The 20,404-nt window shown below is 41.1% G+C and overlaps 1 protein-coding gene across 2 annotated transcripts in view; it reads right to left on the bottom strand.

Moving 5' to 3' along the window:
* The window catches only part of B4GALNT4 (beta-1,4-N-acetyl-galactosaminyltransferase 4), a 60,769-nt gene extending 40,666 nt beyond the window's left edge, over positions 1-20,103 (bottom strand). The window contains exons 1-8 of one of the 2 annotated variants that reach the window (XM_063438581.1): positions 19,844-20,103; positions 14,553-14,787; positions 8,202-8,305; positions 8,017-8,109; positions 7,452-7,547; positions 7,287-7,377; positions 3,273-3,373; positions 3,028-3,095 (exon numbers count right to left, since the gene is read on the bottom strand). In XM_063438581.1, the coding sequence (XP_063294651.1) occupies positions 3,028-3,095; positions 3,273-3,373; positions 7,287-7,377; positions 7,452-7,547; positions 8,017-8,109; positions 8,202-8,305; positions 14,553-14,703 (704 nt within the window). In that variant the 5' untranslated portion in view covers positions 14,704-14,787; positions 19,844-20,103. Of the gene's footprint in view, positions 1-3,027; positions 3,096-3,272; positions 3,374-7,286; positions 7,378-7,451; positions 7,548-8,016; positions 8,110-8,201; positions 8,306-14,552; positions 14,788-17,425; positions 17,480-19,843 lie in introns of those variants that run through there. The other variant, XM_063438582.1, reaches the window with a different exon arrangement.
* Positions 20,104-20,404: the final 301 nt, after the last annotated feature.

The following is a 20,404-nucleotide window of genomic DNA, read 5'->3' as shown; positions in this document are numbered from 1 at the left end:
GTGAGAATGAGTCTACTTTTTCATTTTAGGGATGGTAGTAACTTTTTTGAAATGAGGCAGGCAGGGTGATAAGGAAAAGAAGGATAGCAGGAAGTTCTAAAATACTGCGGCTACTCTGGACTGAAATATATTCACGTATCCACTGCAAATCATACTTTTCAAGACTTGTGTTACACTGCACAGCATATAAACAGATTTATGTGTTTTTTTTAATTTATTTTTGACTGCCATATCTTATATTGTTTAGAAACGGTTAAACATATTTGCTTACTCAAGGCTAAACAATTACAGATAAGAAAATATTAAACTCATTCTTTAAAATACAACAAGTGTATTTCTGCTGGCAGACCTATAATTCCAAAGACAAAAAAAACAAAGGTTCTCACATGCACTGCTGCGTATAAACTCTCATAATACGACTAAATGTCCCTTATCCTTTACAATTCATCCTCATGAGTCACTTAATTAGGTTTATGTTAAGAGGATTCAGATTGTGAGTACCTGGACAAGGGCAAGATGAAAACAGAGGCAGAACACAATGACTTTGGATGTGAAGTATGAGAGCAGAAAAATTGTTACTCAGCCGAGCCGGACAGTGCACTAACTGCTAACAATCTGGGAATGATTTGGCAGAACCATATCGAAGGAGATGATTAGTACTAATTCGGAATAAATTCACGTTGCTGAAAAACATTGAAACCTGGTACTTTGACTACTAAATCATGGATTATATGAATGCAGAGTGAGAGAGAGAACCTATACATACAGGTGGCATGGACATACAGGAGGAGACCATGGTGGATTATGGAAGCATGGTGACCATGAGACCTCAAAGTGTAGATCCCACGGTACTGACAGACAAATCTGAAAACAGGATAAATGTATCTCACAGTGAAACTTTTCCCCAAAACGCTACAGGCTTAGAGCTGGACACAACAGGTATCTATCTGGAGCAAACTGATTGCCCAACCGTTAATACAGAATGTGCCTACTCCTTGGAATGGCAAGAACAAGTTTCAAATAACATCTCGGTGGAACCCAATGATTCTTCAACAGGTAGTGGAGAAACACAGAAAAGAGAGACAATTGGTAGTGAGATAGAACCAACTGATAATTTGACATCTGGTAAAGGGATTCGGGAGCAGGACGAAGCAGGGATTACCATGGACTACATAGAGTCAGTGGAGCAAAGCGCAACTGGCACAAAAATAGAAAATGGTACTTCTTTAATGTTTGATGTAGTGACTAGGAAGCAAGAGTTGACTGGCATTACTCTGGACAATGAAGATAGTTTTACAGTGGGTGCAGAGCTCACTGAGACCCAGGAGGTGGGCACAGATAGAATACATGTGGCATTGAATGACCACTCACCAACAAGAATGGAAACATTTGACCTGGATGCCTCTGATGTCAACCCTTTGCCTACGGAATCGCTGCAGTTTGCCTTGGCAAAGAACAACACTTTGTCCCTAGAAACAGCTGGCATGGGACCTCCTTTTAATTCTCTGCAGTTCGGTATTGCAGGGGCAGAATGGGACATTGGCCCAGTACCTATGAAGTGCCTTGAACTGGGAGCAGTTACTGTTGCTTCCCTAACTATGGGTACTGTTGGCATCGGTGTAACGCGAATGGTATCTGCTGCAGTGATGGGGACGGACCCCTTTCAAACTGGTTTAGAAGGGGTTTCAGTAGACTCATTTGAATGGGACACATTAAGCACTGACTCTATGGTACTGGCCACAAATACAGGAGACTCTGTGATAGTGGACTCTTTAACCTCAGACAGAGTGAGAGAATGTTGGCATCCTCTTGAAGAGCGGCTTTATGCTTTGGGAAATGCTCTTGCTTCCCTAGATGAGAAGCTAGAAAGCTTTGCCCCACGTCTGCAGGAGGTAGACATGCTGCTCCATGACGTGGAGTGTTCACTCAAGCAGCATGCTACACACATCTCAAACATCATGCATGAGAACTCTTCCTTGGCACAACGCATCCTGCAGCTGGAGGAGCGAGTGACAGGAAAGGAGAAGCAGACGGAGAAGCAGTGAAGGCTAGCCCATAGTCCCACTTTTTGTTGCAATAAACTATAAGAAAGCTATTGTCACGGTAAGGTGTGTCAGAAAGAAAGACATGCTTAGTCTGTTCTAAGAAGATTTCTGATATCACTCATTGTCTTTGTGTTGGGCTATGAGATCTTGGATTCTCTAGTGCTGTCATCAGGTAACTGCATCAGGGGTTGAATATGGACCTCTTTTAAAGTAGTTGTTATATCCCAAATATGTATATGTGTGTATATATATATAATGTTTATGGTGTTGAACATGTCATGATCTATCACTGGGTCAGAGGGTTAGTTAAATGGGAAGAACCAACAAGTCGGGCGGCCTTATCAGATTCTGGGTGTAGAGTATAGTGCTCACTATCTTTAAACCTCTCCAGCTGAGATTGCAAAGAAAATGCTTACACAGACAATCATAGGCTAAAGCAGAACAAAATAAAGGGGTGGGGGAGTCAAGAGAGAGACATGCAAAATTTAGTGACATATTCTTAATACAACTTACTGATCCTATTAAAATAATCAATATTACAACTGGAAACTAGCTATAAAATATGTAGACATGGAGCATTAGGAATAAATGGTATTTTGTGATTGATGGGAATTGTGGTTCAGAGACTCTGTGGTTGCAAGATTCCCAAATTGCGGTCTACAGGTGTTTGACTAAAAATGGTTAAATGTTGGAACCTGATCTGTTATAGGTCACATTTCCTGTAGTTCTAAGCCAGAATGTGATTTACCACAAATGGGGTTAACAAAATAAATAAAAATGGAGTCTCTTCAAAACCAGCGTAGAGTTTACAATATTGCCAAAATGAAATGTCCAGAACACATTACATTCTCTCATGACCCCTAGCCAGTTTAAAATATATCAGGGTGGACCTGACCTACAAGGTGGCACAATACGCCATTGCATGTAGCTATATTATGACAGCAGGTTGGGTGATATCATAGATACAGGTACTTACACTCACCTTATAGGCTTAGACACCTGTGAACTGAATTTCGTATACTCCCCAGGAGCTGTCCACTCAGATCCCATCTGAAAACACACAGGAAGTTACTGCAATTCGCATACACTGGGTTTACACCGAAAACAAACTCTTCTTGCCTTACTTCTTCCAGCTAAATGTCACTGTACATAACTCCCGACATCTTTCAAGAACAATATGGCTCCTGTGATTAAAAAATATAGGAATTTCTCCTTTCCTTGACTCACCCTTCCCACATATGCTATAAGCTGGGCGCTAGATGGACTTTTCTCAGTGCTTAACCAAAATTCAGAATTATCTTCTGAGGCCACAGCAAACTGAAAGTCACCTAAATGGAGAAACAAAGGACATGAGACAAATCATGAACACATCACAATGGGTCAATGGGCAAGCCCCACAAATAACGAAAATTATACAGAATTGCTTTACACTGGGAGTTCTACATTATAATGCAATCATGAGATCTGTGCCTTGCAAACTTTACGAGTCATGGCATGCTGCACTATAGGTGAAAAAACATCTACCAGGTTGATAATAATCACATTGGGACTTCAATGCAGAAAACCAATAAAAGAAGAATAAAAGTGCTCTCCTGGCATATCCTTGTATTCATCAAATCCCTAAAAACAAAAGGCGTTGCTGACCATTTGTTCAGATGTGTGTGGCTTGATAAATGCGTGTACCTTCAGTATGGCTTTATTTGTACACTTTGTTGCAATTATGGTCAGCAATTCTATTTTGCAGATGCATTGCCCGGTGTGTGTTTGTACCCTTGCCAAGTCTTTGACCACACTATAAACATTCTTATTGTGGCTTCACTAAACATTTTTACTGTCTTGATGTGGCGAGCCATGAATGTTTAGCACATAACCCAGAGGTGTTGTTTTTTATGTTATAGGATACATTTCATTTCTTCAATTAATATGCAGTATTTTCTCTCATTTTCTCAGTTTTGTAAGATTTGAAACTGTATGTGTTTGTGTTTGTGTGTGTGCCTAAATGTTACTCTTCACACCAGTAATGTGGTTAACAAACATATATGTTCTGGGTATAATCCAGATTCTTTTTGTGTATTTGACCAGATCTCGTGTTGATTGCCATCACCCATCCACTTACAGGTTCCCCATCAGGTATGAATACTGGAAAACAAAATTTGATGCCAGCCTCAAGAGCAGTTCATGCAGTACATTTTTCAGCTAGACTAATTATCTCCCACATTAAGATTAGCGTAGGACCAGCCTATATTTGGGATGTTTGAGGCAGTGATAAACCTAAATATATTATGGCAATGTGGTGTGTCTAAATATCCATATTTGTTTGTTAAAGACTGATAATATTAAAGGTACAAAAAAAAAATGTTTAGTAGATTTACCCCAGTGAAAACATTGATGCTGCATTTTTACATTGGGGTAAATCTAAAACTGCCTTCAAAACCTACAGATCTCTTGTCTGAAGCCCTTACAAGCCCTCCCCTTCTAACCCCGCCCAGACTATCTGTGGCTGTCCAATCACAGACTTCCCAATGCAGCTCAATGAGAAGTCTTTGCAGGGCAGGTTCTCTGGGCAATTGCTGCCTCTTGGGTTTAGCTCCACTGAGTTAAATAACCAGGAAGAACCGGGTGTCTGACAGCCAGGGGGTGTAATGAGATTCATTTATAAACGTGCCAATTTCTTTTGCAAAATTAATAAAATAAAGAGAACACTATGAGGTGCTTTAGGAGTCTGGGGTGTCCCTTTAAATCGCCTGGTAAGATTCCAAACTGCATGTTTGTGTATGCAACGTTCCCCCTAGTGTGTAGTCTGTCTATAGATTCCCTATACCAAACACACACACTCACACATGCACACCCATATTGATCATCTTACTTAAAACAGTGCTCGTTCCCAGAATTGGAATAAAGTGAAGCGGTCACGGAAAAATGCAATACTGATGCTTTTTAGACAAAATGTTCCATCTCTACACATTGCTAGCACACACTATGCTGAAACCCCACATGAAAACGTGTAATCACGACATTCACCATGGCACCAGTTTGGGAGGATGGAGTATATATTTTAATCTGTATATTTGCTACCAATGTCACCATCACAATGTATGATGTATGTGAATGGGTATCCTCCAGAAGGTGACCTAATTACCTACATTACTTGTAGATGTCAAACCAATTTTAAGATTTCACTGGGCCTTGCTCGCCATGAGTCAATTCACAAACTATAATCTCAATTTATCCTATACGATCACAGCAAATAGAAAAACCAATCCGTATATTGATGATTCCAATACACTAATCTCTGGGAAAAAAAAAATACTGTGGCAAACACAGCCACTGTATATTGTCCTTTATGTATATATCCTGTTATTGCATATGTGTATACCACTTTAAAGAACCAAGCATATGTGTGTTATGTGTATATGGTTCAGGTGAACGATAGCATTAGTATGCTGACGGCATGAAAACCGCCAGCATTCATGCAATTGTTTCACGAATAGTGTTGAAATTCACTGTTCGTGAAACAATTGCATGAATGCTGGCGGTTTTCATGCCGTCAGCATACTAATGCTATCGTTCACCTGAACCATATACACATAACACACATATGCTTGGTTCTTTAAAGTGGTATACACATATGAAACGAACAAACTACCGAATGGAGACCACACACAGGAGGTCGTGTGGCTCCCATTAAGGATTGCAACATTGTTGCAATCGGTAATTAAGAGGATTCAGGGTGGCCGCCGTTCGACTACCGACCACGCGGCGGTCAGCCATCTTGGATCCTTTGTTAGCCCAGCGGTATTTGGTCGTCGAGCGCCTGGAACTAAAATCGGCTACTCGACGGCACGAATACCGCTGGACTTCCAAGCCATTTGGGAGCCCCGGTCCTTCGGTAATGTGTTCCTCTATGGTCAATCGGTAGTTTGAAGGTAACTTAGAAATAATGTGTATTTCGTGCGGCGTTCGGTTATTTAAGCTGGGATCTGAGCGGCACTTTCACGAAATGTGCGCTCAGACACCAGCTATCTACCGAACGTCCATTCGTTCCAATCTAACGAATATTGTAAAAGTTATACATTTTCATATAGAATATTGGTTCTGCTGCACGAGGGGATAATCCACATAACTGTAAATTCTAGTGGGAGTATCCCTCTCGTGCAGCGGTGCCTGATGGGAGAAATGCCCAGGTTGTTCAGTTTCCGATGTAGTCCCCTACTGTACAACCCCTGGAATGTCTGTAGGGAAACCCCTTGCATGGGGAATCCCATAAATACTGTGACCTGTGAATAAAGACCTCAGTTGACTCCCAGCCTATGTTTCGTCTAGTTCTTGGGAGGGAAGGATTCTTATAACGCTACCGGGATTATTGTATGCTGTACCTGCCTATGTGGATTATTACCTGCTTTTCCTGTTTACCAGCAAAGACCTTGTGGATTATACTACCTCTCCGCTACAAATACCAAGAGGCTTATTCATACAATACTATAGGATAAACTCTTCCAGGTCAGTGTTTTTCTTACCAGACAACTCGAGCTTAGATTGTACCGCAATTTGCTATTTAATACATCTCCCAACCTTTTTCTTTTCAAATGATTTTTTATAGAAAGGCTTTTTCGCAATATTAAACAAACATTAATATTAATTATTTAATAGACATAATAGAATTCTGATTGACTCTTTGGATTTTGTAACTTTGAAATGTGTTTATTGCCGTGCGTCTTGCAAAGCTTAAATAAAATAGATATATTTCCCCCCCTAAACACTTTCCCTTACAGTAATAAAAGCTACGTAATTGCATGCACTGTGTGATATACATCATATCCATCCCTTCCTCCTAAAGGGTTTTGCGTTTCCGGTCTATTCCTTTCTTTAATTTTTAATGCTATTTAGTGCTCACTCAAACCTCCTATTTCTCTACAAATTATTTCTCTCTTGCCCCATCGATCTGTATAAATTTGTATCTCTCTTTCCCCATCAATCTTGTCTACATTGATCTTTTTTTAACTTCGTTTTTTTGTATTAAAAAAATAAAAGAAACGGAAAAAATTTAACTTTTCCAGTCTCACCATTGGCAAAGCTGGACAATTTTCCAGCAATTTAACACAACATTCAGTCACATAATATAAAGATATATCTCCTTCCTTTATCTTTGTTTTTGTGAAATGTAATTTGTTATTATTTAGAGTGTGAAGCCTGCCCAGCAGGGTACTAAACTCTCCAGGGGAGAGTCCAACCTACACTCACCATCCTTATACGGGTGGATGTAGCCAAATAGCCTCAGCCCGTAATTTTTCCACTTGGGTGAAACGGCCAGCTTGGTAACAGTCGTGCGAATCTGTGGAGTTGTACAGATGTGGTCAGTAAGGTGAAGGCAGGAATTCCAGTTTGCATTGAAAGTCCAATACTCACATGAGGGTAGAGCGGAAAGTGTAAATTGGTTTTCAGGTGTTTCACAGATCCTCCGCACCAGTCCTCAAACACATGAAGATTGACTTTGCCCTTGTACTGCAACAAAGTGAAGATATTTGTGAAACAAAATATACACAGAAGACAACAAGGCTACGAACATGGCAAAATCCAGAAACATGGGAGCAGAACATTCTGAGATTTGCCGACAGAAAATAAAACCATACAAGAAAAATCATGGGTATTAAACCACCATGAAAGCAACGAGATAACGCTGCAATATCATGCTTCTACATGAGGGAAGAAAGATTATACACTGTAATAATAACAGGGTATGTAATTAGCCTGTCCATAGGGGCCATGAGATCTGTGCCTCTTCATGTCTGCTCTCTTTCTAGCCTGTGGTAGCAGCAACTGAGGTGTCAGGCATTGATACCATATTCTGTCTTCCTCAGTTACTGCCCAGTGACCATGTGAGCAAACAGGTTTGAGACAATTAAAATGATCCATTTCGACAGCTCGGTTTCTATGCTGAAATTAATGCTGACATTTTAAAATGTTCCTTAACCTTTTCTTCCCAGGGCAATGGTGAATCTGTAAGGTTGTCCTGCTTCATACTGGAGGGCCACTTGTGACCTTTTCTCCAAATTATGCCGTCCACCTGGGGAAACAAATATTGTAAAGAACACGTTTGGAGCCCTCGTTCCCAACCACATTGAGCATGCTTTCCATTCTTTATCCTCCTACACTCACCGTTGGAAGCTCTTCACTAGAATCCCCTGCCTGCGTGTGCGGGGGAGAGGCATGCCCCCCTCCAGGTCTGCGGGCAGGATCAGTCCCCTCAAGTTTCTCCCCATCTAGTGAGGAGGCAAGATGGAGAAACCAATTCATAAAAATTACTAATAAAATAAACAATTCATATCGTCAAATGTATAGCGTTTGCGGAGACTGGATACCGCTGCTTGTTAAAACATTGGATTAGAGCAAAAAGAAATGTGTCATTGGAGCCTGTGAGTTGATTACACCTTCACACAGGAAAGGCTTTAGTAAGGCATTCGCCCAAGGAGAACCTCTCGGCAGTGTTTTAGCAGAAAGTAATGCTGGTAGCTGGTATCTGCCATGCTGAAATGGTATTAGGGTCCACCAATATGGGGATAATAGGACAAAGTGTTGGGCTTAGCACAGTACAGCCATACTGGTTAAATCAGACAGGGATCCTTGGAAGGTTTACAGTGCACATTTTGTGAATTTTTGTATTATTATGTGTGCATGTGTATCATGTGTGCATTAGATTAAGATAAATTAGATACATTTATAACATTTATTCAGAGAACCGGGGTGTTTATTCACTGAACACTGAATTGTTGTGAACTGAAATCTTCAGTAGTTATTTTTTCCTAAATTTTGCAATATGGATTTCAGTTAGCTACAATTCAGGGTTTAGTGAATGAATTCAGGATAGTGTAAATATACTGTGGCAAACCTAGCCACTTCAGACTATAGAACTGTGTTTGTAAAGGTTGTCCTATGCACTGCTGCCATATTGTGTTTAAATGTAATTTGCTTTCTGTATTGAATTGTATGATTGCCTGTATCCTATAGTATTCGTATGCTACCAGCCGAAAGCCGCTAGCATTTACATGGTTGTTTCACGAACAGCAACTTTACCGGCTGTTCGTGAAACAAAATAAGTACCGAACCCAAGCCCACACTCTGAGGGTCATGTGGCACCAATTAACAGATTGCAACATTGTTGCAATCGGTAGTTAAGTGCTTTCCTAGGTGGCCGTCGTTCGACTACCGACCACGCGGCGGTCGGCCATCTTGGATCCTTTGTCTCCCCAGCGGTGTTTTGTCGTCGAGTGCCTGGAACTGAAAACAGCTACTCGACGGCACGAACATCGCTGTACTTCCAGGCCGTTCGGGAGCTCCAGTCTTTCCCTATTGTGGTTCCCCATCGGTGTTCGGTACTTTCAGACGATTTTAGTAAAGTGTATTTCGTGCGCCGTTCGGTCGTTTTAGCTGGGATCTGAGCAATACTCTCACGAAATGTGTACTCAGACCCCAGCTATCTACCGAACGTCCGTTCGTGCAAATAAAGTGAATATTATTGAAGTTATAGATTTTCATGTGAATTGCCGGTTCTGCTGCACGGAGGGATAATCCACGTAACGGTATATTTCAGTGGGACTGCTCCAAATGTTAAGTCCCTCATGTAGTCCCTTACTGTATTACCCCTGCTATGTCAGTAAGGAAACCCCTTGCATGGGGACTTGCATAAATACTGGAAGCTGTGAATAAAGACCTCAGTTGACTCCCAGAACTGTGTTTCGTCCGGTTACTGGGGGATTTGGGATATTGCCTTACTTTTCAGCGCTGACTGTGGATTCACTCCGCTACATATACTTATTTAGCTAATGATGTTACAACACTTAATAGCAACTTTTTCCTATTTTCCCACAAAGAAACAGTACCATTCTGGATTCCTATTTTAGATGTGGGTACAATCTAACTACAAAGACTTGTGGCAAGAATGCCTGAAATGTTAGAGTGATTACTGAGCACAGCGGATTTCTTAAGGGAGTCAAATTTAAAATGTAATGTTCATCTCTTGTCAAGAAAGAATTAATAAAGGGTTAAAGAGCTGCATATATCTGCCAAGGAATTATTAAAATGGTGATATTCAACAGGTCACGTCTGATTTCATGTTAAAATATACCGTATTGTAAATAGACAATGACTAGAATTTTGAATGGATGTCTGCGTGTTTCAAAAGTGGAAATTCTAATTAGGCCAGCAGGTAAAGGGTTAATGAAGCAGCATAAACAAATAGGCGGTCTCTTCCTGGCACTCCGAGAAAGTGTGAGCGTGCACAGACTAAATAGAGACTGCTCTGAATGGGTGTCTTTCATCCCATGCCCCTCAGCTCCCAGCAGTGGAAACTTAAACCAGAAGCTCTAGACTAGTCAGTGTTAACAAATGAGAGGTTTTAGAAGGTAGCCCTGACCGGTATACCACTACGTCCAAATACCATCACAAAAGCAGCAAATAAACATCCAGTTATCTAGAATGAGCCATTCGTTGTACTACTCTAGAAAAGCTAGGCTGGCCATTCTGTGACCACTCTGACTTAGCAGAGGAGTCGGATTCTAGTTCGGAATCATGAGGACTGCAAGGCGGAATTCTGTTACACTCTATTCACAGACAAATGAAAACAGAATCCGGTCACAGATATTCCAGGTAATAATATATCGGCTATGGCAAATCGAATTCCCGATTACGCTAAACACTACCTTCTATTGCAGAGATTGCCAGAACTGCAACTCCCAAGATGCTTTGCCATGCTAACATGGAGGAAGTAGTCATTTACCTTTTAGTCACCCCTGATTTCTTGCAAGGTGCAATGTGATGCAGTTCTACCCTAATTGGTGCTAAAATGATTGTTTCCCTGTTCTGTTGACCTAGTTCTATAAACTGCAAGGGATTTACCGCCTTATAACTTTCCATCTGCAGAACAGATTCCAGACCCAATATAAAATGCTAAGGCTGATGACCCCAGTGATTTCTGGAGAGGCGACTGAATGTTCACACTGGTACACACCCTGCCGTCAGCGAGGGGATCCCACAGCTTCCCGCCTCCCTCCAGCAGTTATTTGCCAAATGGAATAACTGTGCCTGACTCACAGAGTAGGGTGGAGATGGAAGAGGCAAAGCCAGGAGACCTCCAAAAGTAGATTTTAGAACAAGCTTGTGTAGTCCATAACTTCATGGCACTTCCTATTTAAAGGGGCGCTCCAAGAATCAGAACAGACTGTGCTGTTTGCCTAGGCTACCATACAAAGAGCTCTTTTGTACCCGTCTCCCGGCACGACCTTTCATTTTATTTCAACATTTGTGACATTATATGTGGACACTCGGTAGTAAGGCCAAATAGGCATATTTACCAGTCTTGCTTCAACCGAGGAAAGGGAGGGAGGGGAGTGGGGGGGGGAGAGAGTAAGATTTTGTGCAGACTAAGTACAACCCACAACTAATGTTGGTTCCAGTGCCTTCATACTGAGGGTCTGACATTGGGGTGTTTTCAAAGCACTGGTGGTTTAGCCCTCAGTGTGAAGGATGTGTAACTACATCAGCAGTGATTAGTTCTGAGACAATGCCCCTCTCTCTGTTGTGATCGGCTGGCTGGGAGTGAAAGGAGCAGGGCAGGCACATCCTGTGTAGCATTTTCATATTTTAAATCATTATTATGCATTATCGCCACAATACATTAAAAAGGTTTTTGTCAATTCAAGCCTAAAACATCTCTTTTTGGTCTTGTGTCTAATGTTGCTTCAATGATTGAATTCTCACACATTCTCATTGTTTGCCATTTACTTACATTAATTCAATGTTAATCATAAAGATGGATGCGTGGTCCCAGTGGGCCTCAGGTAAAAAGTAAAACTATTCTTAAACAGTTTAACTGCTTACATAAGAAGGGCAGCACAGCTTTCCTAACAGTGTGCTGTAGTGGTTATGGTGCTTGGAGTGTTGCTTTAGGGGAAAACAAACAAATCAATATTTCAAACCCCTTTAGAACAATGGGTTCTTTGTCAGGATAAGCCGAACATCATAGATAAATGTGGCATGCACACAGACTCTTTCTATCCAGTATTTAATAGGATATTCCGTGCCGCTCTGTTACATGATAGATCATACTGCACCGAGCATCGCTCACTTACAAAACCCTAAACAGGAACAGGCACTTCTTTGGGATTTATACCATTCAGGAAAACACTTTTCATGAGATACGTCGTTTTCTTTTAAATCTATTTGAAAAATGTGGCAAATTACATCATAATCCAGTTCAGATAAGGCAAGTTCAATGCAACCTTTGCAAAGAGGAAAAATCGTGTTTTATTCTTCTATTCTCTGTGTGCTCTTTATAGCACTGACTGACAGGTACATAGGGCGGAGTTTATTGCACTGACTGACAGGTACATAGGGCGGAGTTTATTGCACTGACTGACAGGTACATAGGGCGGAGTTTATAGCACTGACTGACAGGTACGTAGGACAGAATTTACAACAATGATTGACAGGTACATAGGGCGGAGTTTATAGCACTGACTGACAGGTACATAGGGCGGAGTTTATAGCACTGACTGACAGGTACATAGGGCGGAGTTTATTGCACTGACGGACAGGTACATAGGGCGGAGTTTATAGCACTGACTGACAGGTACGTAGGACAGAATTTACAACAATGATTGACAGGTACATAGGGCGGAGTTTATAGCACTGACTGACAGGTACGTAGGACAGAATTTACAACAATGATTGACAGGTACATAGGGCGGAGTTTATAGCACTGACTGTCAGGTACATAGGGCGGAGTTTATAGCACTGACTGACAGGTACATAGGGCGGAGTTTATAGCACTGACTGACAGGTACATAGGGCGGAGTTTATAGCACTGACTGACAGGTACATAGGGCGGAGTTTATAGCACTGACTGACAGGTACATAGGGCGGAGTTTATAGCACTGACTGACAGGTACATAGGGCGGAGTTTATAGCACTAACTGACAGGTACATGGGGCGGAGTTTATAGCACTGACTGACAGGTACATAGGGCGGAGTTTATAGCACTAACTGACAGGTACATAGGGCGGAGTTTATAGCACTGACTGACAGGTACATAGGGCGGAGTTTATAACACTGACTGACAGGTACATAGGGCGGAGTTTATTGCACTAACTGACAGGTACATAGGGCGGAGTTTATAGCACTAACTGACAGGTACATGGGGCGGAGTTTATAGCACTGACTGACAGGTACATAGGGCGGAGTTTATAGCACTGACTGACAGGTACATAGGGCGGAGTTTATAGCACTAACTGACAGGTACATAGGGCGGAGTTTATAGCACTGACTGACAGGTACATAGGGCGGAGTTTATAACACTGACTGACAGGTACATAGGGCGGAGTTTATTGCACTAACTGACAGGTACATAGGGCGGAGTTTATAGCACTAACTGACAGGTACATAGGGCGGAGTTTATAGCACTGACTGACAGGTACATAGGGCGGAGTTTATAACACTGACTGACAGGTACATAGGGCGGAGTTTATTGCACTAACTGACAGGTACATAGGGCGGAGTTTATAGCACTGACTGTCAGGTACATAGGGCGGAGTTTATTGCACTAACTGACAGGTACATAGGGCGGAGTTTATAGCACTGACTGACAGGTACATAGGGCGGAGTTTATAGCACTAACTGACAGGTACATAGGGCGGAGTTTATAGCACTGACTGACAGGTACATAGGGCGGAGTTTATAACACTGACTGACAGGTACATAGGGCGGAGTTTATTGCACTAACTGACAGGTACATAGGGCGGAGTTTATAGCACTAACTGACAGGTACATAGGGCGGAGTTTATAGCACTGACTGACAGGTACATAGGGCGGAGTTTATAACACTGACTGACAGGTACATAGGGCGGAGTTTATTGCACTAACTGACAGGTACATAGGGCGGAGTTTATAGCACTGACTGTCAGGTACATAGGGCGGAGTTTATTGCACTAACTGACAGGTACATAGGGCGGAGTTTATAGCACTGACTGTCAGGTACATAGGGCGGAGTTTATTGCACTAACTGACAGGTACATAGGGCGGAGTTTATAGCACTGACTGACAGGTACATAGGGCGGAGTTTACAACTATGATTGACAGGGGACTAATCTCTGTGTACTGAACATAGGACTAGGGGGGGTAAGATCTACAATTACTTTTATTTTTCACACTTCACGAATACATATGTTTTAATATAGGGATAAGGAATCAGTTCTTCTTTAAAATTCTTTAAATTGAAGCTTTGACTCAGCGATACAGTGTTTAATCCGTACATCACATGCAAAGTGGATTTTACATTATAGTCCAGAGTAGCCAAACTCACAGCATAGCTGACTTAGAGACTTTATTCAATTTGACTATTCTGAACTTAGATTTGAAATGAACTTTGAAATCTTTGAGTGTTCTTTACATGCAAGAACCCCTAGCAAAATGTAAGGAGGTCATGTTGCAATCACACAAAGCGGCAAGATATGTTACCTCTATAGTACCCAAAGGGTAGACGCAGCGTTTTACCCTGCCTTGCGAGGCTGATGTGCAGGTAAGTGACCCAGACGGCTGACGTAAGAAGGACCAACACCAGCAGCAGCTTAAACTGCCTGCGAATCTTCTTCAGTGGCAGCCAGGGCATCCTGCTGACACCATCACCGGGTATCAGAGTGGGGCCAGAGGAAGGACTCCCTCAATGTCAGAGCACATGAACCAAAGGGGCTGGCTGTTAAGGGAAAACGTGAAAGACTGTTAATTGAAGTGAAGTGATTTGCAATGAGCAAACACAGGGAACATGTACTAAAGTGTGAATTCTCAGGAATTCAATGTGGATTTCACACTTTAACGTACAATAGTCATATTAGAAGAAATCTTACACTGGGGTTTAATTTACTAAACACTGTATTGTAGCAAATTTAATACACAATTGCAAAATTCAAGCTAGAATAATCAAGCTGTAAGTATAGTTGGTCTCTGGTTTATTTTCACATCGGCTATGTGAGACTACATTGTGCAATGCTGCTCTCAGTATTCAGTATAATTCGATGTTCAGAGACTGATTCTGTAATTTAGCGAACGATCATGATATTCCTACCTGTCTGTTCACTTACTGTATAAGTGACTATGCCAATTCTCCCTGTAGTAATACTGGAGGGTAGCGATTAGTGAATCAAATAGTAACATTGACCCTAAACCATATAAATTGTATGTACTCCAACTTTTACCATAGAGCTGCCCATTAACAGGCGATATATGCCCACACAAATCTATTGCAGGTTTATTTCCTGCCAGTCAGTCATTCAAACTAAATCTGCCTATAACACTACTGACTCTATAACACAAAACTTGACTATTTTGGCATAAAACCTTAAATTCACTTTGTATTTTTGACAACTGACAGACTGCACGGTTTATTAGAAGCATAGATACAGCCCCTGCAGCATGGCAAATAAAAACAACGTCACACTTTACATATCGCAAAGCTTGCGCTAACAGTGGCTGGCATTCAAACAACTACTAGGAACTTCCGAAATAAATAGACTCAATAAGAGAATCGGACATTCAGAATATAAAGTATTGAATTCCGTCTCCTGGGTTCATCCAGTGATTCTATAGGAGAAGTATTAGATTCAATGCTTAGCAAACAGAAGCATTGGGTTGATGGGTAACTGTGGTTGTTTGGCAAGTGCTGTGTCCTCAAAGGTTCTCTGTCAGAAGTATTTGATTGGACAAACGTAATCAGGATGGCGGATTGGGTTGCTGTACGGAGCCGGTTTTGGAATAAAGGTAAGTTTCATTGCATTTTTATTAATTAAAAAAGGAATATAGGGGATTTATTATCTATACAGATTAAAGAACATGTCTAATAACATATACAAATATAGAATGTTATTTAATTTAATGTTTTTAATTACACAGGTTTTTTTTTTTTTTAACTAAACACCACATTGTAGTGAATTTATATAAAAATTGTGCAATTTAGAAAAACTCTACAACTCAGGAATATTTTTGCAGTTTACATTTTGCAATTTATGAAAATTCAGTGTTTAGTTAACAAATCTCTGTATTTTTCCCTTGCAATATAGATCTTCCCAATACAATAACCACATATTCAAATATTCCAGAATTATACCAAACAGTAATGGGATTTGTATACAAGTATTTATTGTAGGGTTATGCCACCAATATCCTCCGTTTTGGGGGGTATAATTCCCATCACCAGAAGACATAGTAGCCTGGCACTTCAATGGCAATTGTTAGACCGGTCAGCACAATAATACAGCTTTATATAAACCAACATAACAAGTGAAACAGCCATCCTCAATATACACGATACACATCTCAGAGACACCTGTACCCCATCAAAGGAAAGCTTGTATCAGGCGCAAGTCCTATAAACACTTTTCCTAAATATTGGCCTGTATTCAGACATTTTTTTTTATTTAAAAACCAAATAAAGATAAAACCGACTAAGACCATCAGATTTACTTGGCTTTAGTAGTTTCTCTGACGGGTTTTGTCCTTTACATATAAACTACCAAAATCCCCTCATTGTAAAGCTGGGGTCTTTAAACTCCGGCCCCCCAGATGTTGCTGAATTACAACACCCATGATTATCTGGCTATGTAATTCAAAGAATCATGGGAGTTGTAGTTCAGCAACATCTGGGGCGGGGGGCGTAGTTTGAGGACCCCTGTTCTAAAGCACAGGAGATGCATTGTCCATCTATAACGGACTCCTGGCTGCCAGCACCCTATGAGAAGTAGCCCTTTTTATTATTATTGTCTATTTTTACATTAAAACGTGTGATAATGGCAATGGTTTTTCTACTGATGAATCCTACAGCTGTCATTTGACCTAATTTATGACGTATACTTTGTAACTCAGCAATGAATGTCAGTATTGTAAGATCAAACCAAAACAAATACTACAAAGATTTTATGTCCAGCTGCCATGATGCTGTGACATTATGGTATTTGGAGTATACCAAACCTTTCCTTTCTGACAACCCATTCCCCCAGCATCACATGGACGACCCCCATTACAGGGTGATAAAACAACATCCCCTGACAGACAATCCAAAGACAAGCTGCACTAGTCATTAAATAGGAAATATAGAACGAGAGAGACAGACAGAGAGAGAGACATCCCCCAGCATTCTGTGTATAAACATTGCTATGAAGGACACACTCCAGACACACTGAGTGAGCACACACCTTGTAGGGAGATGTGCACAGGATACCCCCCACCCCCAGACATAACAGAGAGATCAGACAGCTAACCTATCCCAGCTCCAATAAATACATTGTATCACAATAACACTCCATCATCAAACAACATTCCAATCAGCAATCTCTGCACACCAGCTGATGTGGACTGCAGCTCCCATCATGCTCAGCCAGCCATATTGCTAGCAGAGTGCCCTGGAGTCAGACAGTCAGTGATTATTAGACAGTTACATATAATAGAGAGAGACAGTCAGTGATTATTAGACAGTTACATGTAACAGAGAGACAGTCAGTGATTATTAGACAGTTACTGGTAACAGAGAGACAGTGATTATTAGACAGTTACTGGTAACAGAGAGACGGTGATTATTAGACAGTTACTGGTAACAGAGAGACGGTGATTATTAGACAGTTACTGGTAACAGAGAGACAGTGATTATTAGACAGTTACTGGTAACAGAGAGACTGATTTTTAGACAGTTACTGGTAACAGAGAGACTGATTTTTAGACAGTTACTGGTATAGACAGTCAGTGATTATTAGACAGTTACATGTAACAGAGAGACCGTGATTATTAGCCAGTTACTGGTAACAGACAGTCAGTGATTATTAGACCGTTACATGTAACAGAGAGACAGACAGTCAGTGATTATTAGACAGTTACTGGTAACAGAGAGACAGTCAGTGATTATTAGACAGTTACTGGTAACAGAGAGACAGTCAGTGATTATAAGGCAGTTACTGGTAACAGAGAGACAGTCAGTGATTATTAGACAGTTACTGGTAACAGAGAGACAGTCAGTGATTATTAGACAGTTACATATAATAGAGAGACAGTCAGTGATTATAAGACAGTTACTGGTAACAGAGAGACAGTCAGTGATTATTAGACAGTTACTGGTAACAGAGAGACAGTCAGTCAGTGATTATTAGACAGTTACATATAACAGAGGGATAGTCAGTGATTATTAGACAGTTACATATAACAGAGAGACAGTCAGTGATTATTAGACAGTTACATATAACAGAGAGACAGTCAGTGATTATTAGACAGTTACATATAACAGAGAGACAGTCAGTGATTATTAGACAGTTACATATAACAGAGAGACAGTCAGTGATTATTAGACAGTTACATATAACAGAGAGACAGTCAGTGATTATTAGACAGTTACTGGTAACAGAGAGACAGTCAGTCAGTGATTATTAGACAGTTACATATAACAGAGAGATAGTCAGTGATTATTAGAGAGTTACATATAACAGAGAGACAGTCAGTGATTATTAGACAGTTACATATAACAGAGAGACAGTCAGTGATTATTAGACAGTTACATATAACAGAGAGACAGTCAGTGATTATTAGACAGTTACATATAACAGAGAGACAGTCAGTGATTATTAGACAGTTACATATAACAGAGAGACAGTCAGTGATTATTAGACAGTTACATATAACAGAGAGACAGTCAGTGATTATTAGACAGTTACTGGTAACAGAGAGACAGTCAGTGATTATTAGACAGTTACTGGTAACAGAGAGACAGTCAGTGATAATTAGACAGTTACATATAACAGAGAGATAGTCAGTGATTATTAGACAGTCAGTGATTATTAGACAGTTACTGGTAACAGAGACAGTCAGTGATTATTAGACAGTTACATATAGCAGAGAGACAGTCAGTGATTATTAGACAGTTACATATAACAGAGAGACAGTCAGTGATTATTAGACAGTTACATATAACAGAGAGATAGTCAGTGATTGTTAGACAGTTACATATAACAGAGAGATAGTCAGTGATTATTAGACAGTTACTGGTAACAGAGACAGTCAGTGATTATTAGACAGTTTCATATAACAGAGAGATAGTCAGTGATTATTAGACAGTCAGTGATTATTAGACAGTTACATATAACAGAGATATTGTCAGTGATTATTAGACAGTCAGTGATTATTAGACAGTTACATGTAACAGAGAGACAGTCAGTGATTATTAGACAGTCAGTGATTATTAGACAGTTACATGTAACAGAGAGACAGTCAGTGATTATTAGACAGTCAGTGATTATTAGACAGTTACATATAACAGAGAGACCGTGATTATTAGCCAGTTACATATAACAGAGAGATAGTCAGTGATTATTAGACAGTCAGTGATTATTAGACAGTTACTGGTAACAGAGACAGTCAGTGATTATTAGACAGTTACTGGTAACAGAGACAGTCAGTGATTATTAGACAGTTACATATAACAGAGAGACAGTCAGTGATTATTAGACAGTCAGTGATTATTAGACAGTTACATATAACAGAGAGACAGTCAGTGATTATTAGACAGTCAGTGATTATTAGACAGTTACATATAACAGAGAGATAGTCAGTGATTATTAGACAGTCAGTGATTATTAGACAGTTACATATAACAGAGAGACAGTCAGTGATTATTAGACAGTCAGTGATTATTAGACAGTTACATATAACAGAGAGACAGTCAGTGATTATTAGACAGTCAGTGATTATTAGACAGTTACATATAGCCCAGGTCTCACCCAGCTGTCTCTGCCTGGCAGGTTCCTCACATGCTGTCTCTCACAGGCTGATCACTGGGTATTCAGTGACTGTCTCTTCTCTCCTGCAGTGCTGGCAGTCTCTCTGGGTATTACATCCAGTTGGTTATGATGTCCTGGCTGAGTGTCAGTCTGTCTCTAGCGCTGGATGTCTCTTTGCTCCCCCGGCTGTCTCTGGCTGTCTCTTTGCTCCCCCGGCTGTCTCTTTGCTCCCCCGGCTGTCTCTTTTCTCCCCGGCTGTCTCTGGCCGTCTCCTCTGTCAGAGCATCCCCGCTGCGGTTCTACCAAGCTTGATCTGGGACCAGCTCTAAGCAGCGGCCGGAGCCGGCCAATCAGCGCTCAGGGATCCCAGCGGCAGCCAATCAGCGGCCGCCGCTCGCGGGACCCTCCACACTAGGCTGCACCCGGCGTCCATCTCCACGCCAACGCGCGCACACCTTGCGGAACAGTCCATTACCGGCCGGGGGGGACCGGGAGATTATTATTACAGAACCCCCCCCCCCGCGTACTGCAACCACCAGCCAGGAGGGGCGGGGGGACCCA

This window comes from Pelobates fuscus, chromosome 12, assembly GCF_036172605.1.
Source record: "Pelobates fuscus isolate aPelFus1 chromosome 12, aPelFus1.pri, whole genome shotgun sequence".
Classification (NCBI taxonomy): domain Eukaryota; kingdom Metazoa; phylum Chordata; class Amphibia; order Anura; family Pelobatidae; genus Pelobates; species Pelobates fuscus.
This window is presented reverse-complemented; position numbering and strand designations above follow the sequence as displayed.